The sequence below is a fragment of the Hyperoodon ampullatus genome, assembly GCF_949752795.1.
Source record: "Hyperoodon ampullatus genome assembly, chromosome: 17".
NCBI lineage: Eukaryota > Metazoa > Chordata > Mammalia > Artiodactyla > Ziphiidae > Hyperoodon > Hyperoodon ampullatus.
In genome coordinates, this window is record NC_136930.1 from 69,767,682 (window position 1) to 69,790,336 (window position 22,655).

Here is a 22,655-nt window from a genome sequence, read left to right on the forward strand (position 1 = left end):
CTCCCGCCCCACTGCAATACTTATTATTAAGACCCTTCTGTTTTCATAAAGATGGTGATATAATATCAGTTAAAGGCACAAGCATAAAAGACTGTAAAACCCAAAGCAAAGGGTAAAAAAGTAATAAGGAGGTAACTATCTAAAAACCATGGCTAAGGTCAGTTACTAATAGCACAACATTTAGCCCTGAATATCTGGTCAGCTGATGCAAAAGGGAAACCCTGACCCAGTTTTATCAATTAATACAAGTTATCAAGCATTGTAATAAAGTTGATCAGCAAAGTCTTCCTGTGCTGCATTCAAATTTCAGAGAGCAAGCAGAACTTTCAATGGGACCATAGGCATATCAGGACTTTTAATTTATTTAATTTTTTATTTTAAAAATATATTTTATTATTGATTTAATTAGTCAGCTGTAATTCAGTTGTTTTCATTAAAGGTGATGTTTCTCTCCACCAGTCTGTGGATCTCACCCATCAGAATTACCAGGAGGACTTTTTACAAACTGCATTCCTGGGTCCTACCCTGGACCTACTGAATCAGCATTTACAGGGGGCTCAGGAATCTGAGTTTTAACTAAGCTGCCCCTGTTGAAGTTACAATTTGAGAGTCATTGATCTATGAATTGTTGATCTATGAAGTGTTGCTGGTTTATGAAACTATGCCATGCTGCTGGCATTTAAGATCTGCTTTTGAAAAGGCAGATTAAAAGATGATACAGGATAGTCTGCCTTGAGTTCTGGCTGGGCACCACCCATGCCGACAGGAAACGGGACAAGAAGGAGGGTGGGAAACGGGGATCGGTCGGACCCTGGTGCTGGGATGGGGGCTGCGGGAGCAGAGCTGGTGTGTCTGGACTCAGGAAAGGGTCGTCATAGCGAGCAGGCCCCCAGAAGTCAGTGGTGGCGATTCAGCCCGCCCCATAGGTCCTGCCCGGCACAAACCTTCAGGCCTGCTCTTTTCCCCTTCCGCCAGCTTCTTCGAATGTGAACGACTGTGTGACGTGGACCCGTGCTGCACCGGCTTTGGCTTTCTGAACGTTTCCCAGTTAAAAGGTAATAATGGTAACTCCCTCTGGTCTGCATACAGCCCTTTACAGTCTAGAAAACCCGTTCACATCTACAGTCTGATCTAATCCTCAGCACCTCCTCATGTGGGTGGGGAGGAGTGCCCTTCATTCACAGATGGGAAGTGGGGGCTTGGAGAGGGGAGGCGGCTAGTAAACATAGTAACTGGGACATGGCTTCTGCCCCAGTGCCCGGTCATCATTACACGACTCTTCTCCCTGACCCAAGGAGCCTTCCTGCCATGGCTCACTTAGCTGTCTTCTGCTCAGCTTTCAAGACGTGGGTCAGGAAGCTTGGTAGGGTGAACTTTGGATCCATCCATATGATCTGCATTTAAATCTTGATTCTGGACAAGCCACTTAATCTCTCTGAGCCTTGGTTTCCTTATCTGTAAATAGGGATAGAGATGTTACCCTCCTCCTAGGGCTGAGTGAGGACCAAGGAGTATGATGCAAACACAGCCCCAGCATAGCCCTAGGCACACGATGGGTCTGTGCTGTCTCCATCGATGTCCTCTTAGATCAGAAGCTCATTAAGGTAGCGGGTTTTTCATCAGTGACTAAGATCGTCACTGGGATAGCGTGCTGCACCTCCAATGTCTGCTGAAGAATGAGTTTGCAGAATTTCTCTCATTCCGTTAGAATCTTCTGTCATGATCATTTCCCTGCTCCTGGTTATTTTTTGCTCCAGGAGGGGAGGTGACATGCCTAACTCTGAACAGCTTGGGAATTCAGATGTGCAGTGAGGAAAATGGAGGAGCCTGGCACATTCTGGACTGTGGCTCTCCCGACACTGAGGTCCGCACTTATCCCTTCGGATGGTACCAGAAGCCTGGTAAGTGATATTCTCCGAACAGCTACATGGACTTCTTTAGTTGACTGCTTCTCAACTGTATATTAGGATGATGTCCTTGGCCCCGGGAGGAGATTAGTCAGGATTCACTGGGTACAAGCAACAGAGACAGATTCTATTTAACTTAAGCAGAAAAGGAATGTATTGGAAGTCTGCTTGTAGACTCAAAGGAAAGATGTCCAACTAGGTCTCAGCTCCATGGCTGTATTCAGCAGGAGTGAATGGACAACCTCTTCAGTGTGACACTGTCTTCATCAGTCTGCTCCAGATGGTTTTGGTGGTTGTATTCAAGCTTTAAATTTAAGGGAGAGAGTCTGGTCCTGGCCTGGTCCTTGCCCTAGAAATGAGAGTAATGGGATGTCTGACCTGGAGGAAGCTTAGAGGTCTGTAACTTTGATTTCACATTCTGCATATCACCCAACACAATGCTTTGCCCAAAGCAGGAAAGGTGAGGAGAACTGACATTCCTCATGTGCCCACTGTGTGTCTACATGTGTGCTGCAGCTTCTACACGGGTTATACAATGTATTACTCAATGCCTCCATAGAGTAGACATTATTTCCTCCATTTTAAGATGAGGAGAGTATGGTGTAGACAGTGGAAGTTATTTGACCCAAACCACATAGCCATCAAGAAACATAGTCAGGTCGCAAACCCAGCTCTCAAGACTCCAGACTTCACTCTTCCCCTTTACCTGCTGCCTCCTGGCAGGTCTCCCATATGGCATGAGTGACTGTATGTGAAACTGTCTGGACACATTGCCTGAATGGTTTTCCCCCAGCTCAACTCAACTGACCAAACAAGCAGTTGACAAATAAATTGAAAAAATAAAACTAATAAACGAAACCAGCAGTAGGTTGACCTCTTGTTCCAGAGCTATGTCCAACCCGAGAGGCTTGGGATGGGGCTTTTTGGTGGAATCTGGTCCTTGACATTTGTTCATGAGCCTACTAATCCCTGAGACATTCTGTGGCTTCAAGGCAGAGTCTTTTGGGGTTGATTGTTACCAGGCTGAAAAAAATCTTCCTTGCTGATGTCTACTTTGAGCATCCTGTGACTTGATCTGAGTTCACTCTATTTATTATTTTTATTTTATTTTAACATCTTGAATTGTTTTAAGAAAAACATCAGGAGTGTATGATGAAACATCCTCAGTGGGTTTCTATTTAGGGGGGAGGGATGTGCCATATAGAGGAAGGGGAGTGAATGCCTGTGTAGGACGGTGGCCCCGCAGGAGATCCAATGTCAGCTCTGGGTATTTAGGGCCTTCAGAACTGAACTCTCAGCCCACAATGCCTCCTTGCCCAGCTGTCCTCCCACACCTCTTCCCAACTCCTCACCCCACCAAAAGCTGGAAAATGTCATTTTTCATCTTTCTATTGCTCAGGGAAGAATTGGATAAAAAGAAGCTAAGAAATAATTCATTTGTTCAGAAATATGGGAATCAGATCAGAGGGTTACAACATCTTGGCAGGAGTTAGCAAGGAAAAGAACCCAAGGTGCTATTGTCCCCACTTTTTCCATCTGTTCTGTTTCTTTTTATCTGACTGCACAGACCACTGACTTTTTCTAACGTATATTCTGTGGGGTCAGGCTGGGGACTCAGGAGTTCTGACCAGGAACTACAGGGCAGGGAATTACAAATTCATTCAACAGACACTGACCAAATGTCAGCCATGCCTGGGGTCCTCTGGTTTTACAAATCCAGCCTCTAATCCTTGGGCTCTTACTGTGTGCCTGGCTGGATGCCAAGCACTTTATAAGTATTATCTCACCTAATCCTCATAACCACCGTTAGCTGAGGTTCAGGGAGATTAAGTCACTTGCCCAAAGTCACACATAGCAGGTAAATGACAGAGTTTGGACCCAGAATTTTTGGACCTAGTCAGAAAGAACTGGGTCCAAATAACCAACCATATAACCATATTATATGGCTATACTCAGCCATATGACATATTCACTATGTCATATGGCTGAGTTGGAATAAGAAATGATTCCTGTCCTCCAGGCGCTCACAACTTATGGAGGAGTTACAGACTGTAAATAAATAAGCCGTTCTAGCTCTGGATTGCTCATGTTGTAAATCTAGAAGTTTTCAAACTCTACTGAGTGTCCATACTGGGTCATGCACTGTGCTGGGTACTAGGAAATGTGGGGTTAATAAGACGTAGTCATTTTTTTCTTAGGTGCTCACATCCTAGTGAAGAAGATGCGGGCACGTAGGATTAATTGTAGCATCACAGGCTCAGTACTGGAACAGTCATATGCATGAAGTGCTGTGGGAACATGTGAACAAGAAATTAATTCTGCTTCAGAGTGGTGGAAATCCATTACTGAAAGCCTCCTACACCCTCCTTTATGTTTCAGGGACCACCTCCTGCAGGCTCTGGCCCGCTGGCCTGGAGCTGCCCAGGCAGGCAGCTTTCCACCCTGCATGCTGCCTGCTTTCAGTGTTTGGGCGAGTGGGGAGAAAAATCTAAAAATGCCAAAATGGCATCAGTCTCTCCGGACCCCTGGGTGAAAAACAGCTCGGGATGCACATGGCTTATGGCCATTCTGGTGTGAGTGGCTCTGAATTTTCCATTTCAGAAGAATGGGAGGAAGAGGGCCAGCTGTCAGGGGTTCTGGTGACCTGGTGTGACCCATGACTGTCCATCAGAGATGAACTAGGTCCTCACTGGTCAGTCTTCTTCCCTTAAGTCGTCTTCACCACCCAAGGCGGGTGGTGGGGTAAGTCTTAAGACTTGATGGATTATCTCCTCCTAAGACCCAGGCAGAGAAAAGGAACCTTACTCAGGGAAACTGGTTTGATAAATTAGACCATTCTCTCCGCTGGGTCACATTGACCTAGTGCAAAACCACCTTCTGATTTGTGATATATTTTGAGCCAAAACACACTCATCTTCTGGATTCTGAACCTTAGATGGTCGTGTATTCTGTTTTCTGTAGTAGACAAAACTACCCTAGTGTGACGTTGGAAAGTCCCAACAGGCAAGCTGACATCATCGTTACTTTCCCCACATCCTTATCTTTGTATTAGACAATCACACACAATAGTAGGAAGTAGGGCCCCTGCAGGGCCAGAGAAGCCTGCACAGAGAGGGACCTGAGCCTTGAAGGATAACCTCTCCGTCAGCACAGGAGACACGGATTTTTTGAAAAGGAATTCTTGCAAAGAATTTCCGTTAATAGGCTTTGCCCTCCCTTCACATCCATGGTTTGGTCATTTAGTGTACTGGCATCTCCGTTGAGTGATGAGCACAGACCCCCGATTTGACTGCAGGCTGAGAGCCAGACCCAAAGAGGGTAACACAGGTCCTGTTTCTGAAGAACGACACTGAGGAAGGGGAAAGGAAGGGCTATTTGTTGAGCTCCTACTATGTGTCAAACACCGTGGAAGCATCAGGGGTAGAAAGTCCTCCCCAAAAGCGCTTAGCCTGGCTGCAGAGGCAGAAGTGAGAGACATGAACATCTCTCAAGCACTTACTAATGTCAGAAACAACTCTCCAGCACTCTCCCTGCATTCACTTACGACGCCTGTGGGGCTGGTACTCTCCTATCCCCTCCCCGGGAGGTAATTATTCCCTCTGTATCAGAGAACTACTCAGCCCTGTGGCTTGTGTTACGGTGCGGGGGACCCACAGGGGCTTCTGAAGCACAAAAGGGGAGCAAGAAATTTTGTTCTATAAGGGATTATGCAAAAGCCACTCTGGGGGAAAATCTGGGCGTAGATAAAGGAGAGCTGGGTGAAGGGTGCAGTGGCCGCTGCGTAGGGATAGTGGGTGGGGTGGCCGTGGTCCTGCCCTGCAGCCCCCGGGGCCGCAGAGACCTGCACACGGGCAACATAACCCTGGTACCGGGCTGTGTTCTCAGATCAGAAGTGGGAGTTGAGTGTCCTAGGATCCAGGAGAGAGGCACAAACCTAGAGCAGGGAGCGCCCAGAGGGGCCCCCAGAGAGCCTGCAGCCTTGTGCTTTCTGACTGCTGTCCACAGAGAACAGAAATTTGCATGGGTCTGAGCACCAAACTGAGAGGCTCAGGCCAAGCAATTATGGATGCAAATGAGGCTGTTGGCAGCCCCTTTCCGACAGCAGGACCCAACGAGGAAGTATCTTAGCAACCAAGGTGGGAGTACGGGGGAAGTAGGCTGCTCTGCAGTCCAGCTGCCCCAGAGCTCAGGGCTGCCTGGAGGGGGCGGCCTCTGGGGCACTGGTACCTGCTGCTCTCAGAGGAGAACTGGGCTGCCACTCGCTCTGCAGCTGTGCGTGACTTGCAAGTGGGGCAGGGTCTTTGGTTTGTTTACAAAGTCAAATGCGGCATCTAAAAAAAACAACCGAAGCCTCACACTTCCTTTGTTCTTCTGTTAAGCAAATGTACGTGGACCCTGTAGCTATTTTAGATATGGGAAATGGAAAGGAAATGACCAGCTCTTCTAATTATGCCTCTGTAGCCCACGTAGAAACCACCACACGTAGGAGAATTTACTGTGCAATCCGCTCTTCACATCATCACTCACATCCCCTCAGGAGTGTCTGCCATTTACTTAGCACGGAGTGGGCTCCGGGGCTAGGCTAGTGTTTCGCATGCAACATCTTATTTGGTCCCCAAAGAACGTGATGAGGTTGAGTCTATCCTTACCCGCATTCTCTGCTGTGCTGGCAAATGTGTTACAACTGGGGAGGGTGGCGGAGGCCCTGATTTGTAGTTTTGTAGCGGTTGCCACTTTCCGTGGTGTAACTACTCCAGCCACGGCCCATTTCAAGCCACCAGCTTGATGTCACTGAAAGCAGAGCTGGGAGGAAGCAGAAGGGTTACCATCCATCTGTTTAACAAGCATGAATTAGCTGAGCAACTTGCTCAAGGTTGCACAGTATCATTCTCTGTAGGGGCGTCCCCAGGGACGGAGTCCCTCCCAGGGGCTGAGGCTCAGTGCCCCGGGGCCCAGGGAAGCTGAGAACTTTCAGGGCTCAGCTATTCCTGTACAGTGAAGAAGGTCCCACCCAAAGGGCCGACAGCCCCCCGTCAGGAAACACTGAGGGAGGATGAGGAAGGGTAAGCAGAGCAGCGGCAGCCGCAGAACGAGGTGGTGAACGCCTGGCTGAGACGCGCACATAGCGATTCTCCCTGCGGATGTGCGGCAGCTCGCCTCACCGTTCTCACAGCATGAGGCGTATACAGTTTCCAGTGTTTCATTAGTGCTGTATAAATGTTTCCTTTGCAAACCGAGCTTGCTTTGAATTTCCAGATAGATTTCCAGAAGCAGAATTACGGGGTCCAAGGGTGTGGGCATCTGAATGCCCTCGATGTAGATTCATCAGATTGTTTTCTGAAGATTGCACTGACTCTCGGGGTCTTTGCTCTGAGAAAGCAAAGATGGACATTTAAATAAACAAGCTGGCCCCCTGGGCGCTGTAGGGCGTGGTGGGTGGTTCTGAGTCATTCTGAGTTTTGTGGGAGGAGCTCACAGCATGTAGGGTGACAGGAGCCTTAGCTCAGCGGCCCTCAGAGTGAGCCCCTGGACCAGCAGGGTCAGCATCACCTGGGAACTTGTTAGAAATGCCGGATCTCAGGCCCCAGCCCACACCTGCTGAACCAGAAAGTCTGGGGATGGCTCCAACGTGGTGTGTGTCATCAAGCCCTCCAGGGGATTCCAATGTCTGCCAAAGGCTGGGAACCAGGGCCATAGAAGGATGACCGGGAGCAGGTGCTTCTAGGCAGATGGAGTCAAGCAGGAGAGACACACGACAGCTGGGGGCTCGAGAACTCAGGGAGGCTGGGTCGTGGCATGTCTGACCAAAGTGAGGAAGGCGGCGGAGGGGATGGGATGGGAGGGAACCCAAACCGGGACTTTGGGGACCAGAATAGAGCATGACTCTGACTCGAGGCTTTTCATGGAGGCAGACAAGGCCAAGAGTCAAGGACAAGGGTGTGTCACTGTGAAAGGGCGATATTATGAGTGAATAGTGGCCGGCATTTACCGAGTGCTGACTGTATGCCCAAAGGTTTACATACAACAACTCATCTAAGCCTCAGAACCCTGAGAGAGGTACTGTCATTACCCCCATTTTACAGACAAGGAAACTGAGGACAGGGAGGTGAAGCAACTTGCTCAAGGTCACACAGTCTCACCCTGGGTTGCTGACCCTTGACTGTGGGCCCCACCCATGACCCTTGACCCCTGGCCATGCTACACCATAGCTCAGAGAGGGAGACGACCTGACAGCACTCCTAGTTTGGGCCACTGGAAGAAAAGGATGCTGAGGCTGTGACGATTTTGATTTGTTCAGTAAGGGAAGAGGAAGGGGAAGGGGATAATGAGCACTCACGGGTCACCTACTAGGTCTGCATGGTTTCTCATTTAATTCGGACATCATCCTCATGTGCCAACACCAAAACTGGGTACAGAAGAAACCAGATTACTTGTCCATTTGCCCTGCTTCTAAGAGGCATGTGGAGGTTCGAGCCCAGGTCTGTCTGCCCTCCTAGTCCAGGCTCCGCCCACCTGCCATGCGGTGAATAGCTGCCGTCTAGTGAGCTCTCACCCTGTGCCTGGCCCTACACTACCTCTTGTCATGCCTACAGCCATTCTCAGCATATGTTGTGTCATCCCCAGTGTACAGATGTGGAAACTGAGGCCCAGACAGGCTAAGTGCCCTCCTTGAGTGAGTCAGTTAAGCCACGGTGGTGGGGGTTTCACTTGTTCACTGTGTGCCTCTGGGTGCTCACTCTCTGGAACATGGTAGGTCTGCACTTCTTCACTGCTGGCTTTGGAAAGCCATGTGAAGATGACGAGTGCTGTGTGTCACTCGTCGGTGAAGCTGTGAGAGCAGGAGTGAGGTCTCCTGCCGCAGCGTCTGTGAGGCAGGGGCTTGATGGCGCCTCCCCGGCCTGGGCCTTGAGGGAGGGTGACACAGAGCAGATAAAGCAGCCCAGCTGCAGTGAGCGTGTGGTGCCAGGTTGGTTTAAGCCCCTGAGATGTCAGGACGTCCCTTCAGCACAGCCTAGCCGTTCTGACCACGTGGGAGTGGTGCCGGGCACCGTGGGCCCACTGTCTGCCTTCCAAGTTTGACTTTTCTGTCACCAAGTTGGACCTCTATTCCTGCCTTTCAGGACTCAATGATCAAAAGGGTAAAAAAGAGCTAAAGGGCTGCCTTTGTCTTCTTTTCAGTTGCTCAAAATGGTGCTTCCAGTTTTTGCCCTTCGGTGGCTTTGCCTCCCCTCACAGAGAACGGTAAGTTCATTGTCTTCTTAATTTCTCCAATGTGATGCGGCCTCATCTTTCTCCTTGCTTTTGTCCCACAGTTTATAGCTCCCACGACCCTCTCACATCCATGAACTCAAGCCCCTCTCAATTCACACATGCATAGAGAGGGCAAATGCCAGCACCCACATGCATTTTATAGATGAGGACACCGACTCACAGCAATTTAAACGCCAGCCAAAGAATGCATCCAACTGGAAGCAGGGTGGGGTGGGAGCCCAGTCCTCCTGATTTTCATTCTAAGGTTTGTTGCACCCTATTGTGTAATGACTAGGCCTGCACAACCCCGGGGCCGTGTCAGGAAGAGTAGTGTTTGGGAACCATGTGCAGAGGAGTCAAGGCCCCGAGCCGTCAGTGCCCCGTGCAGCACGGTGACATCTGAGGCCAGGCACTGGCCCTGATCCCAGGAGCACCACCTGGGCTGAGGCTGCCATCTCCTTCTGCCCATGGCACCGTCCCCACCGCACACACCCTGTCTGGCAGCAGGAAGTGCGGGGCGGTGGTCGCCGGGGGACCAGGCAGGGCAGCATGGGTTTCGCTGCATGTCCCTCTTCTGCTTCCCCTTAGTCAGGAATGAGGGGCTCTCATCATTCCTGTCCTGTGACATGACGTCTGAGGGGCACTAGATGTCTGTCGTTATGGTCCTGGCTGAAGGGACAACATGTAGCTCATGTAGGAGAGAATCATTTGTCATCAAGGCTGGGCTGAGAGTATAAATGTCCTCAACCATGTTGTCACTTCCTTCCCTCAGTTAAAAGAGCTGACTTTGTGTGTATTTTTTTTCCTGAGCATTCTGTACAGAATATCGATGTCTAAGCACTTAAAGACTTCACATCTAAGACATTTGACCTTCACACCAACCTCAAGGGGCAGGTCCTATTTTCCTATTTGTTAATTACAGAAAATTCAAACAATGCTGAAATACAGAAGGAAAAATCACAGAATTATTTAGAAGTTACTCCATGTCAGTTCATACATCAGTTTATTTCCTAATCTCCTTAGACTTTTCTGTATGGAAAAGTAGTTGTAATCTTGCTACAATGTTATGTGTCTTGTTTTTACCTAATATTGCATCATGTGTATATTTCCAAATGGTTATATATGTCTAAACCATTCATGTATGCATGTGTATATTCATTCATTCATTCTTTCTTTCATCTGTCTATGTTCTTCCCCTTAAAATGCTCCCAATCTGGTGATGGAGAAACAAAGACAGTACAGTGATCAACCACGGTTGTCACATTATCCTACTAGGTCGACGCACTGTCGTTCACTAACTCATTCCTCTATTTCTGGGCATTTGATTGTTTTTGACTCTTCACTATTACGAAAATACCACAAGGATACCTTGGTATATAAAGCTCTTTCCGATGTTGAGATTATTTCCTGGGGGCAGACTCTCCAAAGCAGAATTACTGGGTTTGAAAACTCTAGATTTTTTGACTCTAGATCTATATTGCCAAATTAGTCCCAAACACTTGTTTGTAGTTGCAGACTTACTAGCAGTGAATCAAAGTGGTTTCTTTTTTTGTTTGTTTTTTTAATAAATTTATTTATTTTATTTATTTATTTTTGGCTGTGTTGGGTCTTCATTGCTATGCACAGGCTTTCTCCAGTGGCGACAAGCGGGGGCTCCTCTTCATTGCGGTGCGCGGGCTTCTCATTGCAGTGGCTTCTCTTGTTGCAGAACACAGACTCTAGGTGGGCTTCTGTAGTTGTGGCTCACGGGCTTTAGAGCGCAGGCTCAGTAGTTGTGACACATGGGCTTAGTTGCTCCGCATGTGGGATCTTCCCAGACCAGGGATTGAACCCGTGTCCCCTGCATTAGCAGGCGGGTTCTTAGCCACTGCGGCACCAGGGAATTCCCTCAAAGTGGTTTTTTTCCCATCATGTGCTTAGAATCCTTAAGTATGATCACGAAAAATATCATTTATTAAATTTACGGATAAAGAAAACTTCCGTACCTAACGTCAAATGCATATATTAAATAGGAATAGATCAATGCATAAACATCTTCAGGTGATTTTACAGTGCTTCCAGTCTGTTTCTGCTAAAATTTGTATTACTGAGACTTGAGTTACTAACAAAAGAAAGAAAAGGTGTAGAATTCCACATCTCCCTTCACACACACACAAAGTCTATGGAGCTGAGTAGATGTTTTGAAGGCGGCATGAGATGTCACGGTACTTTCAAATGTGCCTTTGACGAGTGTGATTTGAAAGCAGGAGAGATGGGGGGCCGACATTCCATGTGTGCTTAGAGCTTCCAAGTCGGCATGAAGAGTTTGAGCATGTTCCTTTGATGTGAGTCAGAGAGAGGACATCATCCTGCCTTCAGGGTGTTAGTATGTCTATGTGATTGTGACATGGATTGTGTGCGTGCGTGTGTGCTCACACTTGCATGTATATACCAAGCATAAGTAAAACCCTCAGCTTTATGCACTTTTTATTCGGGGAGAAAAGGAAATATTTATTAAATACCAAGCAGTTCATAAATCACTTAATGCTCAGAAGACAGTTGGATGATAACAAGGTCTATTTTTCAAATAAGGAGACTGAAGCTCTGTTAGGTTACATGTTCAAGCTGGGATTGGAACCCACATGTGCCTGCCTGGCCCCCCTCAAAGTTAGATGAAAATATTTGGTTTGAGCTTCTGGAAAGGGTGACAGAGATGGACTTCCCAGCCCCAGACTTGTCGGGAGACCTAAAGTCTTGGCCTTGTTTCTTTTATGAGATTGTGTGTATAAGCTGCCCATTCAAAGCCTCTTTGAAAATGGGATTCTGATGAGCTGATTGCTCCATGGGGATGGTGAAGCCAAAGGTGACTTGTGAAATCTCAGGGGCCTGTCTTGGGTACATACACTCTAAACGCTTGGTTTATGTTGCTCCAGAGAAGACTTCAGACACATTAACGGGTGGGTTCAAAGACAGCAGGAGTTTGTCAAATGGGTGTTTCAGAAAGTCTTTCCAAAGAGAGTGAACGTGCAAAGGCCCAGGGCCACAAAACAGCCTGAGGCATTCAGACATTGGAAAGGGTTCAGGGTGGTGGACCTAGGGCTGTCAGTGGGAGAGGCGGAAGATGATCAGTAGAGAAATGCTGTAGCTTGAACGTGGAGCCGGTGTGGGACTTCGTACTGGGTTTGGAACTAGACCTTGGCAAGATCTCTTGGGAGCGCTAGGGTGGGCATGAACAGAGAAACGTGTTATGGCAAAACAGATCCTCTTTCACTTCAATTTAGTTCAATTCGGTGAATATCTATTATGGAAAATGGATTCTGAAGTGTCACTTACGTTCCAGGAAAGGCGTTGTGCTGTGCTGGAGGTCTTGATTGCAAAGAGAGGATCCCACCTACTAATCAGGAGAAAGGCACAGGAAGGAAGAATTTAAGGAGATGAGCCACTTACCAAAGTGAAGCCACTTCCAGTGGCAGTGGGAGCCTAGGGAAGGCTCCCCCCAAATTCACCGCAGACAGTTAGTGAAAGCACCCAGGCACATCATGGCCAGTCTGTGCCATAAAGGCCAGCGTGCATTTGTCAGATGGCCAGGAGGGGGAAGGGGGCATCCTGGGCAGAGGGCAGTGCGTGGACAGAATCCCGGGGCCTGCATGAGCACGGCACAGGCAGGGAAATACAGGTAGCTCAGGACTGCAGGGCCAGGAGGGAGGCTGGACAGGGCACTGGGGCCAAGCATTCGAGCGCCTTGGGTACCACAAATCCTTGAAGGGTTTTAAGCAGTTCCATAATGAGCTTTAAAATGACTCAGACGCTCTCCCTTTGGGCTGTGTGGGGATGCACTGGTGCCTGACAAGCTAGGCTTTGAGAGAATGAGGACATTTGCGTCATCTGTATATAGAGTGCCGTTTTACGCTCTTTAGGGAAACACTGTATGCTTTTTTAAACAGGCAAAACAGTAAAGGTGCTATTTCTTCATAAGAGAAAATGTCCATTGCTTCTTAAAAGACCCATGACAACCAGTCCAGAGCAATGCTCAGGTTAGCATGAGATGTCTTTTCAGATGTTGGACCCTGTCTGTAGGATGACCACTCTCTGCCCCCTCCTGCAGGCCAAATGGGGTAGGGGAGGTCTTCCAAGGGCTAATTCCCAGGAGAGTTGACGTTTTGCTTGTCATCCACTATTTCAGAAGCTCTTCTCTTAGAGGTGCCATTGAAACAAATTTAGATTATTTAGAGTATTTAGATTGCAAGCGAGAGGAAAACACAGATGTGAGTCTTTAAAAAATTATACCTGTACTCTAAGCTCCTGTCACCTGAGGAACTTCAAAATACCCTTTAAAAAATGCCCCAGCCCTTGACTGTGATCACAGGTTGCTACCAGCAGATCGAGGCTGTGGGTGAGGCTGCATTTGAGAGGGTGTGAGGCATGGCTGAGAGGGACGCCTGGTGAAAGTTTGCCCTGCTCAGCTTCACCAGCCTGGAGCTCAGTGACAGCAACAAAGCTGTCACTGGGTATATGGAGATAGAAGTGGCCACACCAGCAGTCTTTTTTGGGACCTGCGATTTGTAGTCAATCACTTTTGTCTGCTTTGCCTCTGGCTTTTCACAGCTGTGCCAAAGGGTTGATAGAATTCAGTTGATCTTTTCTGCAAATGTTTTCCACTAAGCTGGAGACAGAGTCGTGTGATCCTAAAAAATGCCAGCACTGGCAGGAGTGTGTGCATCATCTAATTGAGGGAAACATCGGGGCATTCTGGTGTGGAGATGGGCTTTGAAGTCCGTCTGCCCAGCTTCCAATCCTGTTCCATCACTTAACACATGGGTACTCTGGGGACAAATTCCTCAGCCTCCTGATGCCTTTGTTGGCCTCTGTAAAATGAGGATGATGGTGAAAAGTAAGAAATATCAACCTAGTAGGCTTGTGTTGTGGAACAAAGTACAAGGCTCGGCACAGAACCCGATAAGAGTGGGTGTTTAAGCAATGTCAGTAATAGCGCCCAAGTCCAAACCCATCTTTTTATAGAGGAGGAAACTGAGGCAGAGAGAGACAAAGTGACTCTCCCAAGTCACAGCCAGTTAAGGGCAGAGCTATAAAATCATGAATTTTTACATTCCTAGGTATCGAGTGACTAAATATGTCAATCACTGTGCTAAATGCTTTCCATATTTTAATCCCCACAACTGCCCTAGGCAGTGTGCACCATTGTGTCCATTTTACAGATTTGGAAACTGAGGGTCAGAAAGGCCCAAGGTCACATAACTAATGAATAGTAGAGCTGGAGTTCAAACCCAGTCTGAATCCAAATCCAGAGTCTCCCCACTGAAGATGCTGACTGTTGCTGGTTGGGTTCCTCAGGAATCAGACTCTGAGTTCAGTATGCAGGCCATTTTTTTTTTTTCTCTTAATGTTGATCCTTCTTTTAATTTATTTATTTTTATTTTTGGCTGTGTTGGGTCTTCATTTCTGTGCAAAGGCTTTCTCTAGTTGTGGCAAGCGGGGGCCACTCTTCATCGCGGTGCGCGGGCCTCTCACTGTCGCGGCCTCTCTTGTTGAGGAGCACAGGCTTCAGACGCGCAGGCTCAGTAGTTGTGGCTCACGGGCCCAGCTGCTCCGCGGCACGTGGGATCTTCCCAGACCGGGGCTCAAACCCATGTCCCCTGCAGTAGCAGGCAGATTCTCAACCACTGCGCCACCAGGGAAGCCCTGCAGGTCATTTTTTAAGAGAATGGAATCAAGAGGGGTGGGAGAGGGAAAGAGAAGGGCAGAGGGAGAACTTGCGCTTCAGTGCAGCCTCAGAGGAGGCCTCAGCTGACCTCTAGGGATGCTGGGACGATCGTCAAACTTGTTATGCCCTCACGTTGGTCACTCACTGATATGGGCTGCCCTTCTGGGGGTCACTCTCCCTGCAGGGCTGACAGTGGGGTCTGTCTGCCAGCAGCCCTCCTAGCAGCTGGGGAAGAGCCCTTCGTTAATGAAGGGGAATCTGGAGGACATCGCAGCCTGCAGCCTAGTGGTGTTATACTTTAATAATCTCATCTGGGGCACATTTGAGGGTGGAATGGGTGCTGTTAAAACTGTGCAGGCTGTCCTGCACCAACCCTGGGGCACTGTCACCTGCCTGCTGTAGCCACGAGTCTGGTGGTGCGTTAGCCCACACAAGCTAATTGTTAATCCCTTTGGTCCTCGGGCTGGAAGGGCCATGTGAGCAGGCACTGACTCCAAAATTGCCTAATGTTTGTATAAAACTTAAATCTCCTTTCCAAATATGCACAGAGCTGATGTGTGCACACGCACACAGACACACAGACACACACACACACACACACTCTCTCTCTCTCTGGACCTCACGGTGTACACTCTGTCCCTACTTACGGGAAGTGCTGTCCAGGGGAAGATCCCGTAAATCAGGGCCCATCAAGGTGAGGCTGGCAGGCATGCACTCTTTCCTACCTTCAGTCTGCCGAGAGTGCTGTGTCTAGTTAGTAGCTGCGTGCCCAGACTAACACGTGCAGCCAGGATGCACATCTGCCACAGCCCCGAGCTGCCTGGGTAGCTGTAACTGGCAGGGCTGAGTGTGCTCTGGGCACAGCCTTGCATGTGGCAGCTCCCCTGGACCACTTCTCTGCTTCTCTGAGACCCAGGGGGTGAGATGGAAGAGTAGCTGGCAAACTGGGATCACAGCCACGGCAGACTGAAGGAAAGTGGGACACGTGGGGAAACTGGGCCCCAGCTTGGAAGGCTTCCCTTCCCTTCTCTCCACGAAGCAGGAGGGAGCCTCCGGCCAGCTGGTGGGGTGCTGGATTTGGGACACAGTTATAGTTTCTTCTGCCTCGGCTGCCATTCCCCTGCTCATTCGCTTATTCATTCAACAGGTGTTTAGTGAGCACTTACTCTGTGCCGGGCACTAGGTGCTGGGGCTACAGCAGTGAACAGAGCCTCCAAAAGCCCTGCCCCATGGAGCCTTCGTCCTAGTACATCTTCAGGGCTGGCTCCTCCTCTGCTCTGAGCTAACATCGCCGCCTCAGAGAGACCCCCCCACCCCGGCCACCCCCTCAAAGCAGCCTCTTCAGCACTCCCTACCCCTTCACCTTGCCTTATTGTCTTCTTATCTTTTTGCTATGAAATCTTCTCACTTGTTTACTTCTTGAGTATTTGTCTGCCCTCCTCTGAAAAGGAAGCCACAGAGGGCAGGGATTTTATCTGGCTTGTTCACTGCTCCTTTAGCTCTTAGAAGAATGACTGGTACCTAGTCAGTTCTCAAGAAATAGTTACCAAATGAATGAATATAGTTTTCTTGCTTGCTTGCTAGATTGCGTGCTCCAAAGGGCAGTTATTTTGTAATTCATGGTTTGATCCTAAACACTTAGCAAAGTGTCTCGTAGACTCTCAATCTTATTTTATTTATAATTGTTTGGTTTTTTTAAAAAAGAAAAAATATATAAATGTTCACTTTGCTCTAGGTTAATATTTAAAACCAACAGTGATTCAATTAATGCTTGTTGAAAGAATGAATGGTAACCACATGAATGGATTGGAACACACATGGAATACAGGAATCCTATCTTTGCCACTCCTTAGGTATGGGAACTTGACTAATTTAAAAGATATTTGTGAATCTCAGTTGTCTCACCTATAAAATGGAGATGATGATGTTTTCAAAGAGGCTGTTATTAAGCTGGAAAGATATATTATATGTAAAATTGCCGCACCCAATGTCTGGTGAAGGCTGACTGTGTTGGAATAGCTAGATTAGGTCAAGCACTGCCAGTTCTAAGGGATCCTTTTCACAGGTCATCTTTGTGAATGCTGCCCCTGCAATTGTACAGTATACAACCTGTGCATATGTACATAGTGGGCCTGGGAGGCATTTGATCAATGTTTGCTGAATAGTTGTGTCTTAAACCTTTGTTAGATCTTTGAGGCTGGAGAAAACAGAGGATTTACCTTGATAACTCCCTCCCCAGACAACACCAGTTTTGTACCTGGTCCATCAAGGGTTTATTTGCTCGACGGAGTTGAAGGGAGTAGAACCAAGAACAAAATATGCCAACCTAGGACCTACCTTCTTTTTAATATGATATTTTCTCCAAGAGTGGTCACATTTTAACAAGTGGGTAAACCAGAAGGATTTCATTTTTAAGAGTGGAAATTCAGACCATTTGCTAAGCATTTGGGGGAAAATATTTGAGGCAGTTTACCCTTCCTAGGAGCCCTCTAATCATTCTGAGTAGCTGACTGTGGATTAGACCCTTCCTGAATGCAATCCATCAACAGTGGTAGATTTCCTTTAGTTTTATAGATTATAATAATTTTAGCTGTTGATTTAAAAAGGTAATACTATGTTACCAATGGCTACACAGTTTTGTTTAATTAAAAAAACTTTTTTTAATGATCCTTTGGTCATTCTTCATTGATTTCCCCCCCACCCCCGCACTGTTGAGTCTGTGCTGAATTCTCTGGCCTCCTTGGTGGAACTGAATTCAATTTACCAAGGAAGCAATCACCTTCCCTCCCCCATGAGTAAAGTCGAGGAGGGGAGAGGAGCCTAGCGTGGGAGAGACCGAGGGAGGGGCTTCAGTATAGACAGAGCATCTGGCATCATGGGAGGGGCAGTGGGGGATGAGGTGAGAGGCGATGGGGTCAGAGGATGGAGGAAGAAGTCGTGGTGTGTCCTTCTGGGATGGAGCGAGGTGGAGAGGATGAGCTCCCCGTCAGTGGGGTATTCAAGCATGTTGGAGATTCCCGCACTGTGTGGGGGGGTGGTTTACGTGCCCTCTAAGTTTATCTTTAAGTTTTCTGTTTTGGTCATTCTAACGATTGGCTCAGTTATGCTTTAAGGTGTGTTTTCTTTTTCTTCTGTTTTTGTGATAACTTACCCACAAGCAAGCAGAACGCTCTTGGCAGATGTTTTGAGAAGCAGAAGCAATGAAGCAGAGGCACCTTGGCACTGGGCGAATCTGGGTTTCAATTCCAGTTCTATTCCTACATTGTGTAGTGGGGGCCAGTCACTTCACTGCTCTGAGCCTTGGGCTCCTTGAGGAAGAGTTTTCATAATATCACCTACATCCACAAGTTGCTGTGAGATCTGGATGAAGTCGTGTAGGGCAGGTGCTTAGCACAGTGCCTAGCATGCCTAGTGGATGCATGCTGAGTGGCGACAGCAGCAGGGGCCCTACCCTCACACTGACCGGAGAGGCAGAGGGTGGGAGTGCAGTCTTGGGAGTTTGCCCGCCCCGGTTCAAACCAGCTGTCAGACCTTGTGCAAGTTACCTACAGTCCACTCAGAGGTCAGGATGGCCTCCGTCCCATGCTCTTGTTCAGTGTCTCTAGGGAAGCCTCCGCATCAGCTGGAATTACTTTACTCAGCTCACGCTGGTTCTCATATGCATCTGTGACTCCAAATTTCTGCAATTTTCCCCAGCTCCCTGGGATCACTCACAATGACCCCAAGAAAGAGGAATTCAGATGCTCTCAGTAACCCATTTATCATGCCACCTCCCAGGTAGCCTTTGCATGTGGGTGGAATTTGGGGGGTTCCACTTGATAGGAGTCAAACTTCCTAGAGAGAAATCAGATTCAATCTGAGCCTCTGAATTTCCACTAGGAATTTTGCTTGCAGTGCATTTAGTGATGTGCCGTGAGGACATGGACAGAGACTATAGCTCCAAGTCTGGTTTCATGTGTGTGCTTTCTTCTTAGACATTTCTCTAGAAGTGTCTTTGAAGTTAGCCGTGTAGAAGATGATTACTCACCAACCACAAGCTCGTAATCTCAACAGGTGCTGGACCATTTCAGATGTCTTTGAAAACCCATGCCTGAGATGTACATGCCACTAAAGGGAACCAATTTATGAGTCTGGAGTTGAGCCACGGGGAGAAAGGGGCAGCTGTGGTGGGGTGGGGATTGGGAGGGGGCAGCCTGGGTCAAGCCCTGGGCTTGCCAATCATGAGCTGTGACTTTAGCCACGTTATTCCCCACCTCTGGTCTTCAGTTTAGTCCCTTGCAAAATAGTAATAGTGATACAATGAATGCACAGGTTGATGTCATTATTAAATATCACAGTGTAAGTGAAGATGTTTCACAAACTAGAATGCATCACATAAACGTGAGATATTATGAAATCAAATGCCCGTTACTTGCTTCCTATGTGATCAATTGATCAGCTAATTGATTTATTCAATAATTATTTACTGAGGTCTTGTGGTATGAGAATAATTCTAGCGTTAACCTTTATAGAGATGAAAAAAGAATGAGTATCTCATTTCTCCTTTATTGATTAAAGAGCTGTGTTCATTCACTCATTCATTACATATTTATGGATTGGGCAGCTCGTGCGAAATTGTGATGATGTTATTCCTGTTTAGCATATAGATCCCTTAATAAATGCTAGCTACAGCTATATTACTATTTCTATTGTTAATATTTTTATATGCTTTCATGATAGGTCTTGGAGAATTAATGAAAACTAAGGCAGAGTCTTTGATCTCAAGATGCTCATAATTTTAACAGAGAAAAGAACATAAGTAAGTTTCGATGCAGCACATTAGTGGAACACTAGACATATTTAGAAGATACTTAGAGCAGAAGAAAAACTACTGGGGCGTGGTGGAGGAAGGAGTCTTTCAGAGGGGTTTCCAAGGGAAGTGATATCTGAGTTGGGTTTTGAAGGATGATACAAGCTCATCATATGCATAAACTGACTTCACTTTGTAAGTGTAAACAAGGGGAATAGTGAACAAAGTCAGACAACACAGAGTGTGTTGCTAGACCGCCAGATGTGAGTTTGAGGTGGTAGGAAGTGGACAGACGAGAGAAGTGTCTGGAGAGGCAGGCGAGGGAGGCAGCAGACAGAACATGAGGAAACTTGGGGGCCGTGCATTTTGCTAGCAAATCAGAAAAACGCATTTACCCCATCCACTTACAATGGTAGAATCTGAAATTTAGAGTGGAAACTAATATTCATTTTGACTTTCCTTCTATAATGACGTTTTAGATGGACGTTCAGTCTACTGAAACACCAGTTGAGGATAACGTTGAACGTTTCAGGTCAGGTAGTCCCGTGGGTGGAGTGCCAATTCTCAAGATAGAGAATATAAGGAGGGGACCAGTTAAAGGGTGTGGGTGAGGATGGAAGTAAGATGTGAGTGTTCAGCTTTCAACATGCTGAGTTTGGGATGCTTCAGGGACATCTGCTTGGAGGTGTCTAGTGAGCACTGAATATCTCAGCGTGAGGCTTGGGCAGAGGTCTGGCCTGGAGATACATTTGATAATCACTGGCATGTCGGTGGTATTTTACATCATGGGGGTCATGAGATCACCCACGGAGAGTGTGTAGGATGCAGATAGTAAAGGTCAGGGACAGGTCTCTGAGGAATCTCAGTTTTTAAGGGAAGAGCAGAAGAGAAGCCAGAAGAGCAGCTGGAAAGCTGGAAGGAGCACGTGGTGTCATGGCAACCAGGGGCGGGTCAAGGGGTCCGTAACTTCAAGGAAGATGGGGACTGCGAACATTCATTGCGTTAGTCATGAAGGGTCCTTTGCAAATTTCACAAGGTGATGAGGGAAGAAACTACACAGTAGTGATCTGAGAAAATGGAAACTACAAACTTTCCAAAAAATCTTGGCTCTGAAGAAAAAGAAAGAGATTGACAGCTAAGAAAAGAATTGTAGAACATTTGTTAGTAACTATCAATTTTTAGGTCATGAATCACCCACGATAATGTATTGAAAACAACATCCTCCTCCATACATACCAAATTTTGCATGTATTTTCAGGGAAACGGACCCCCTTAAACCCAGAGCCTAAGTTAAGAAACCTTGGGCTAGAGTAAAGGGTTGTTTTAATAATGGAAAAATGTGTGTACGTTTTTTTGCAAAGAGTGAAGTGTCAGTGTCCAGGGGTAGACTGGGCATATAGGAGGGATGGGAGTGGGCCTGGTTGGGGGGATAGTTGGTAGATGGATGTCCCTGAGGGGGTGAGGTCAAGCTCTCGAGCACCGATGGGGGAATTGGCTTCAAACAGCCACCCTTTCTCCGTTCAGGAGAAACAAAGAGGGAAAGATGGGACGGTTCATAGAGAGTAGATGGGGGGTGGGGAGTTGAAGCTGACGCTGATAACGGTCCCTCTTTCTCTGGGAGGCAAGAAGTGAGGCACCTGCTGACAGTGCAGGGGTCATGGTGATACCTAGACCTGGGGAGAATGGACGAGAGAGACGACTACATTGTCAGGCTGCATTGAGACTTCATTGGAGGCTGAAGATCAGAAAGTTGTAAAGGCGCCAATCTGTTTGTCTGTGGGTATTTCTTTAGCCGTACTCAGGCCAAGACAAGTTGCAGAGGCAGCAGGCCCATCGGATCAACCCGACGGGGAGGAAAGGGGGCTGAGGGCAGTGGCAGAAGGGAAGTTGAAGTGATGGACCAACCAATCGGAGGCCTTGGTTTATGAGCCAGTGAAGATGGATAACATGGTGTGGGGGGTAAGAGAGTAGAAATCACAGTGAAATTAAAGAGCTGGTTTTGATGGAATAAAGTATAAAAATGCTAGAAGGAAGGAGGATCGTGGGATGCAACAGCAAGTGTCCCTTAGACAAGTAGGATTTACAGGGTGACGGAGCTCAGTGCCGTGCCAGAGTCTGGGATGCGATTGTGGAAGCTGGAGTGAATGCAAATACAGTTTTCTGGGATTAAAGAGGCCAGGAAACTGAGACCAGACTATGGAATAGGCCATCTACTTTCCCCCTAGATGACAAAGTTCCCCAAGATTTTAGCAGGATCTGGGGTGAAGATGAAAATTGCCAGCTGGCTGGCAAAGAATTTGAAGAATGTGGGAGAATGACCAGGCATCCCTAGTTGAGGATAAGGAGTACTAGAAGGTTTCATAGCTAGAAGATTGTGACTCAAAATGAGGGCAGGGCACATTATAATAAGAACCCTTGTTTCCAGGGCACAGTGGATAGGGAAGGATGAGAAAGGTTCGGGGATTCGCTGTGACAGCAGGCAGATGATTTCAGAGAGCTGGCAGCTGCAGGAGGCTGGGTCAGGAGTCGGGTAAGACCACCTCCATGTAGAGAAGACAGGCAGGGCTTGGACTCTATCCTCGGACTGGAGGGCAGCTCATGTTTGCCACCTTTTCGTTCTACCAAATAAGAACCTTTTTAAAAAAACAAAACAAATGAATCGTTTTGTAAAAGGACATTAACATGCCAGGTTAGGAAGGAGAACTATCAACATGTCATAAAATGATGATATTTTACCGTCCAGATGGCATTTCCCAGATGACTCCTCATTCCCGGAAAAAGTACAAAAACTCCCTGTCAAGTTTCCTATTGGATTTTTTGTTCCCAGAATGTAGACTCTCCATCCGTCATGGTACATAGTGACTGAACCCTTGTCCCTTCTGTCTCTGCCTTCTGGCCCAGGGGTCGCAAACCACAGCCTGCAGTCTGTTTCTGTGCAAGACTTGTAAGCTTACAATGTGATATATATATATATAGATAACATGCAGCAGAGAAAGAATGTGGCCAA

At 47.5% G+C, this 22,655-nt stretch overlaps 1 protein-coding gene across 1 annotated transcript in view; it reads left to right on the plus strand.

The window, feature by feature from the left end:
• Positions 1–22,655, plus strand: part of TG (thyroglobulin) — a gene marked incomplete at both ends in the record, with an annotated part of 239,988 nt that overhangs the window by 92,647 nt on the left and 124,686 nt on the right. The window contains 3 exons of the mRNA XM_079722325.1: positions 976–1,055; positions 1,758–1,901; positions 9,087–9,149. Of these exons, the coding sequence (XP_079578451.1) occupies positions 976–1,055; positions 1,758–1,901; positions 9,087–9,149 (287 nt within the window). The remainder of the gene's footprint in view (positions 1–975; positions 1,056–1,757; positions 1,902–9,086; positions 9,150–22,655) is intronic.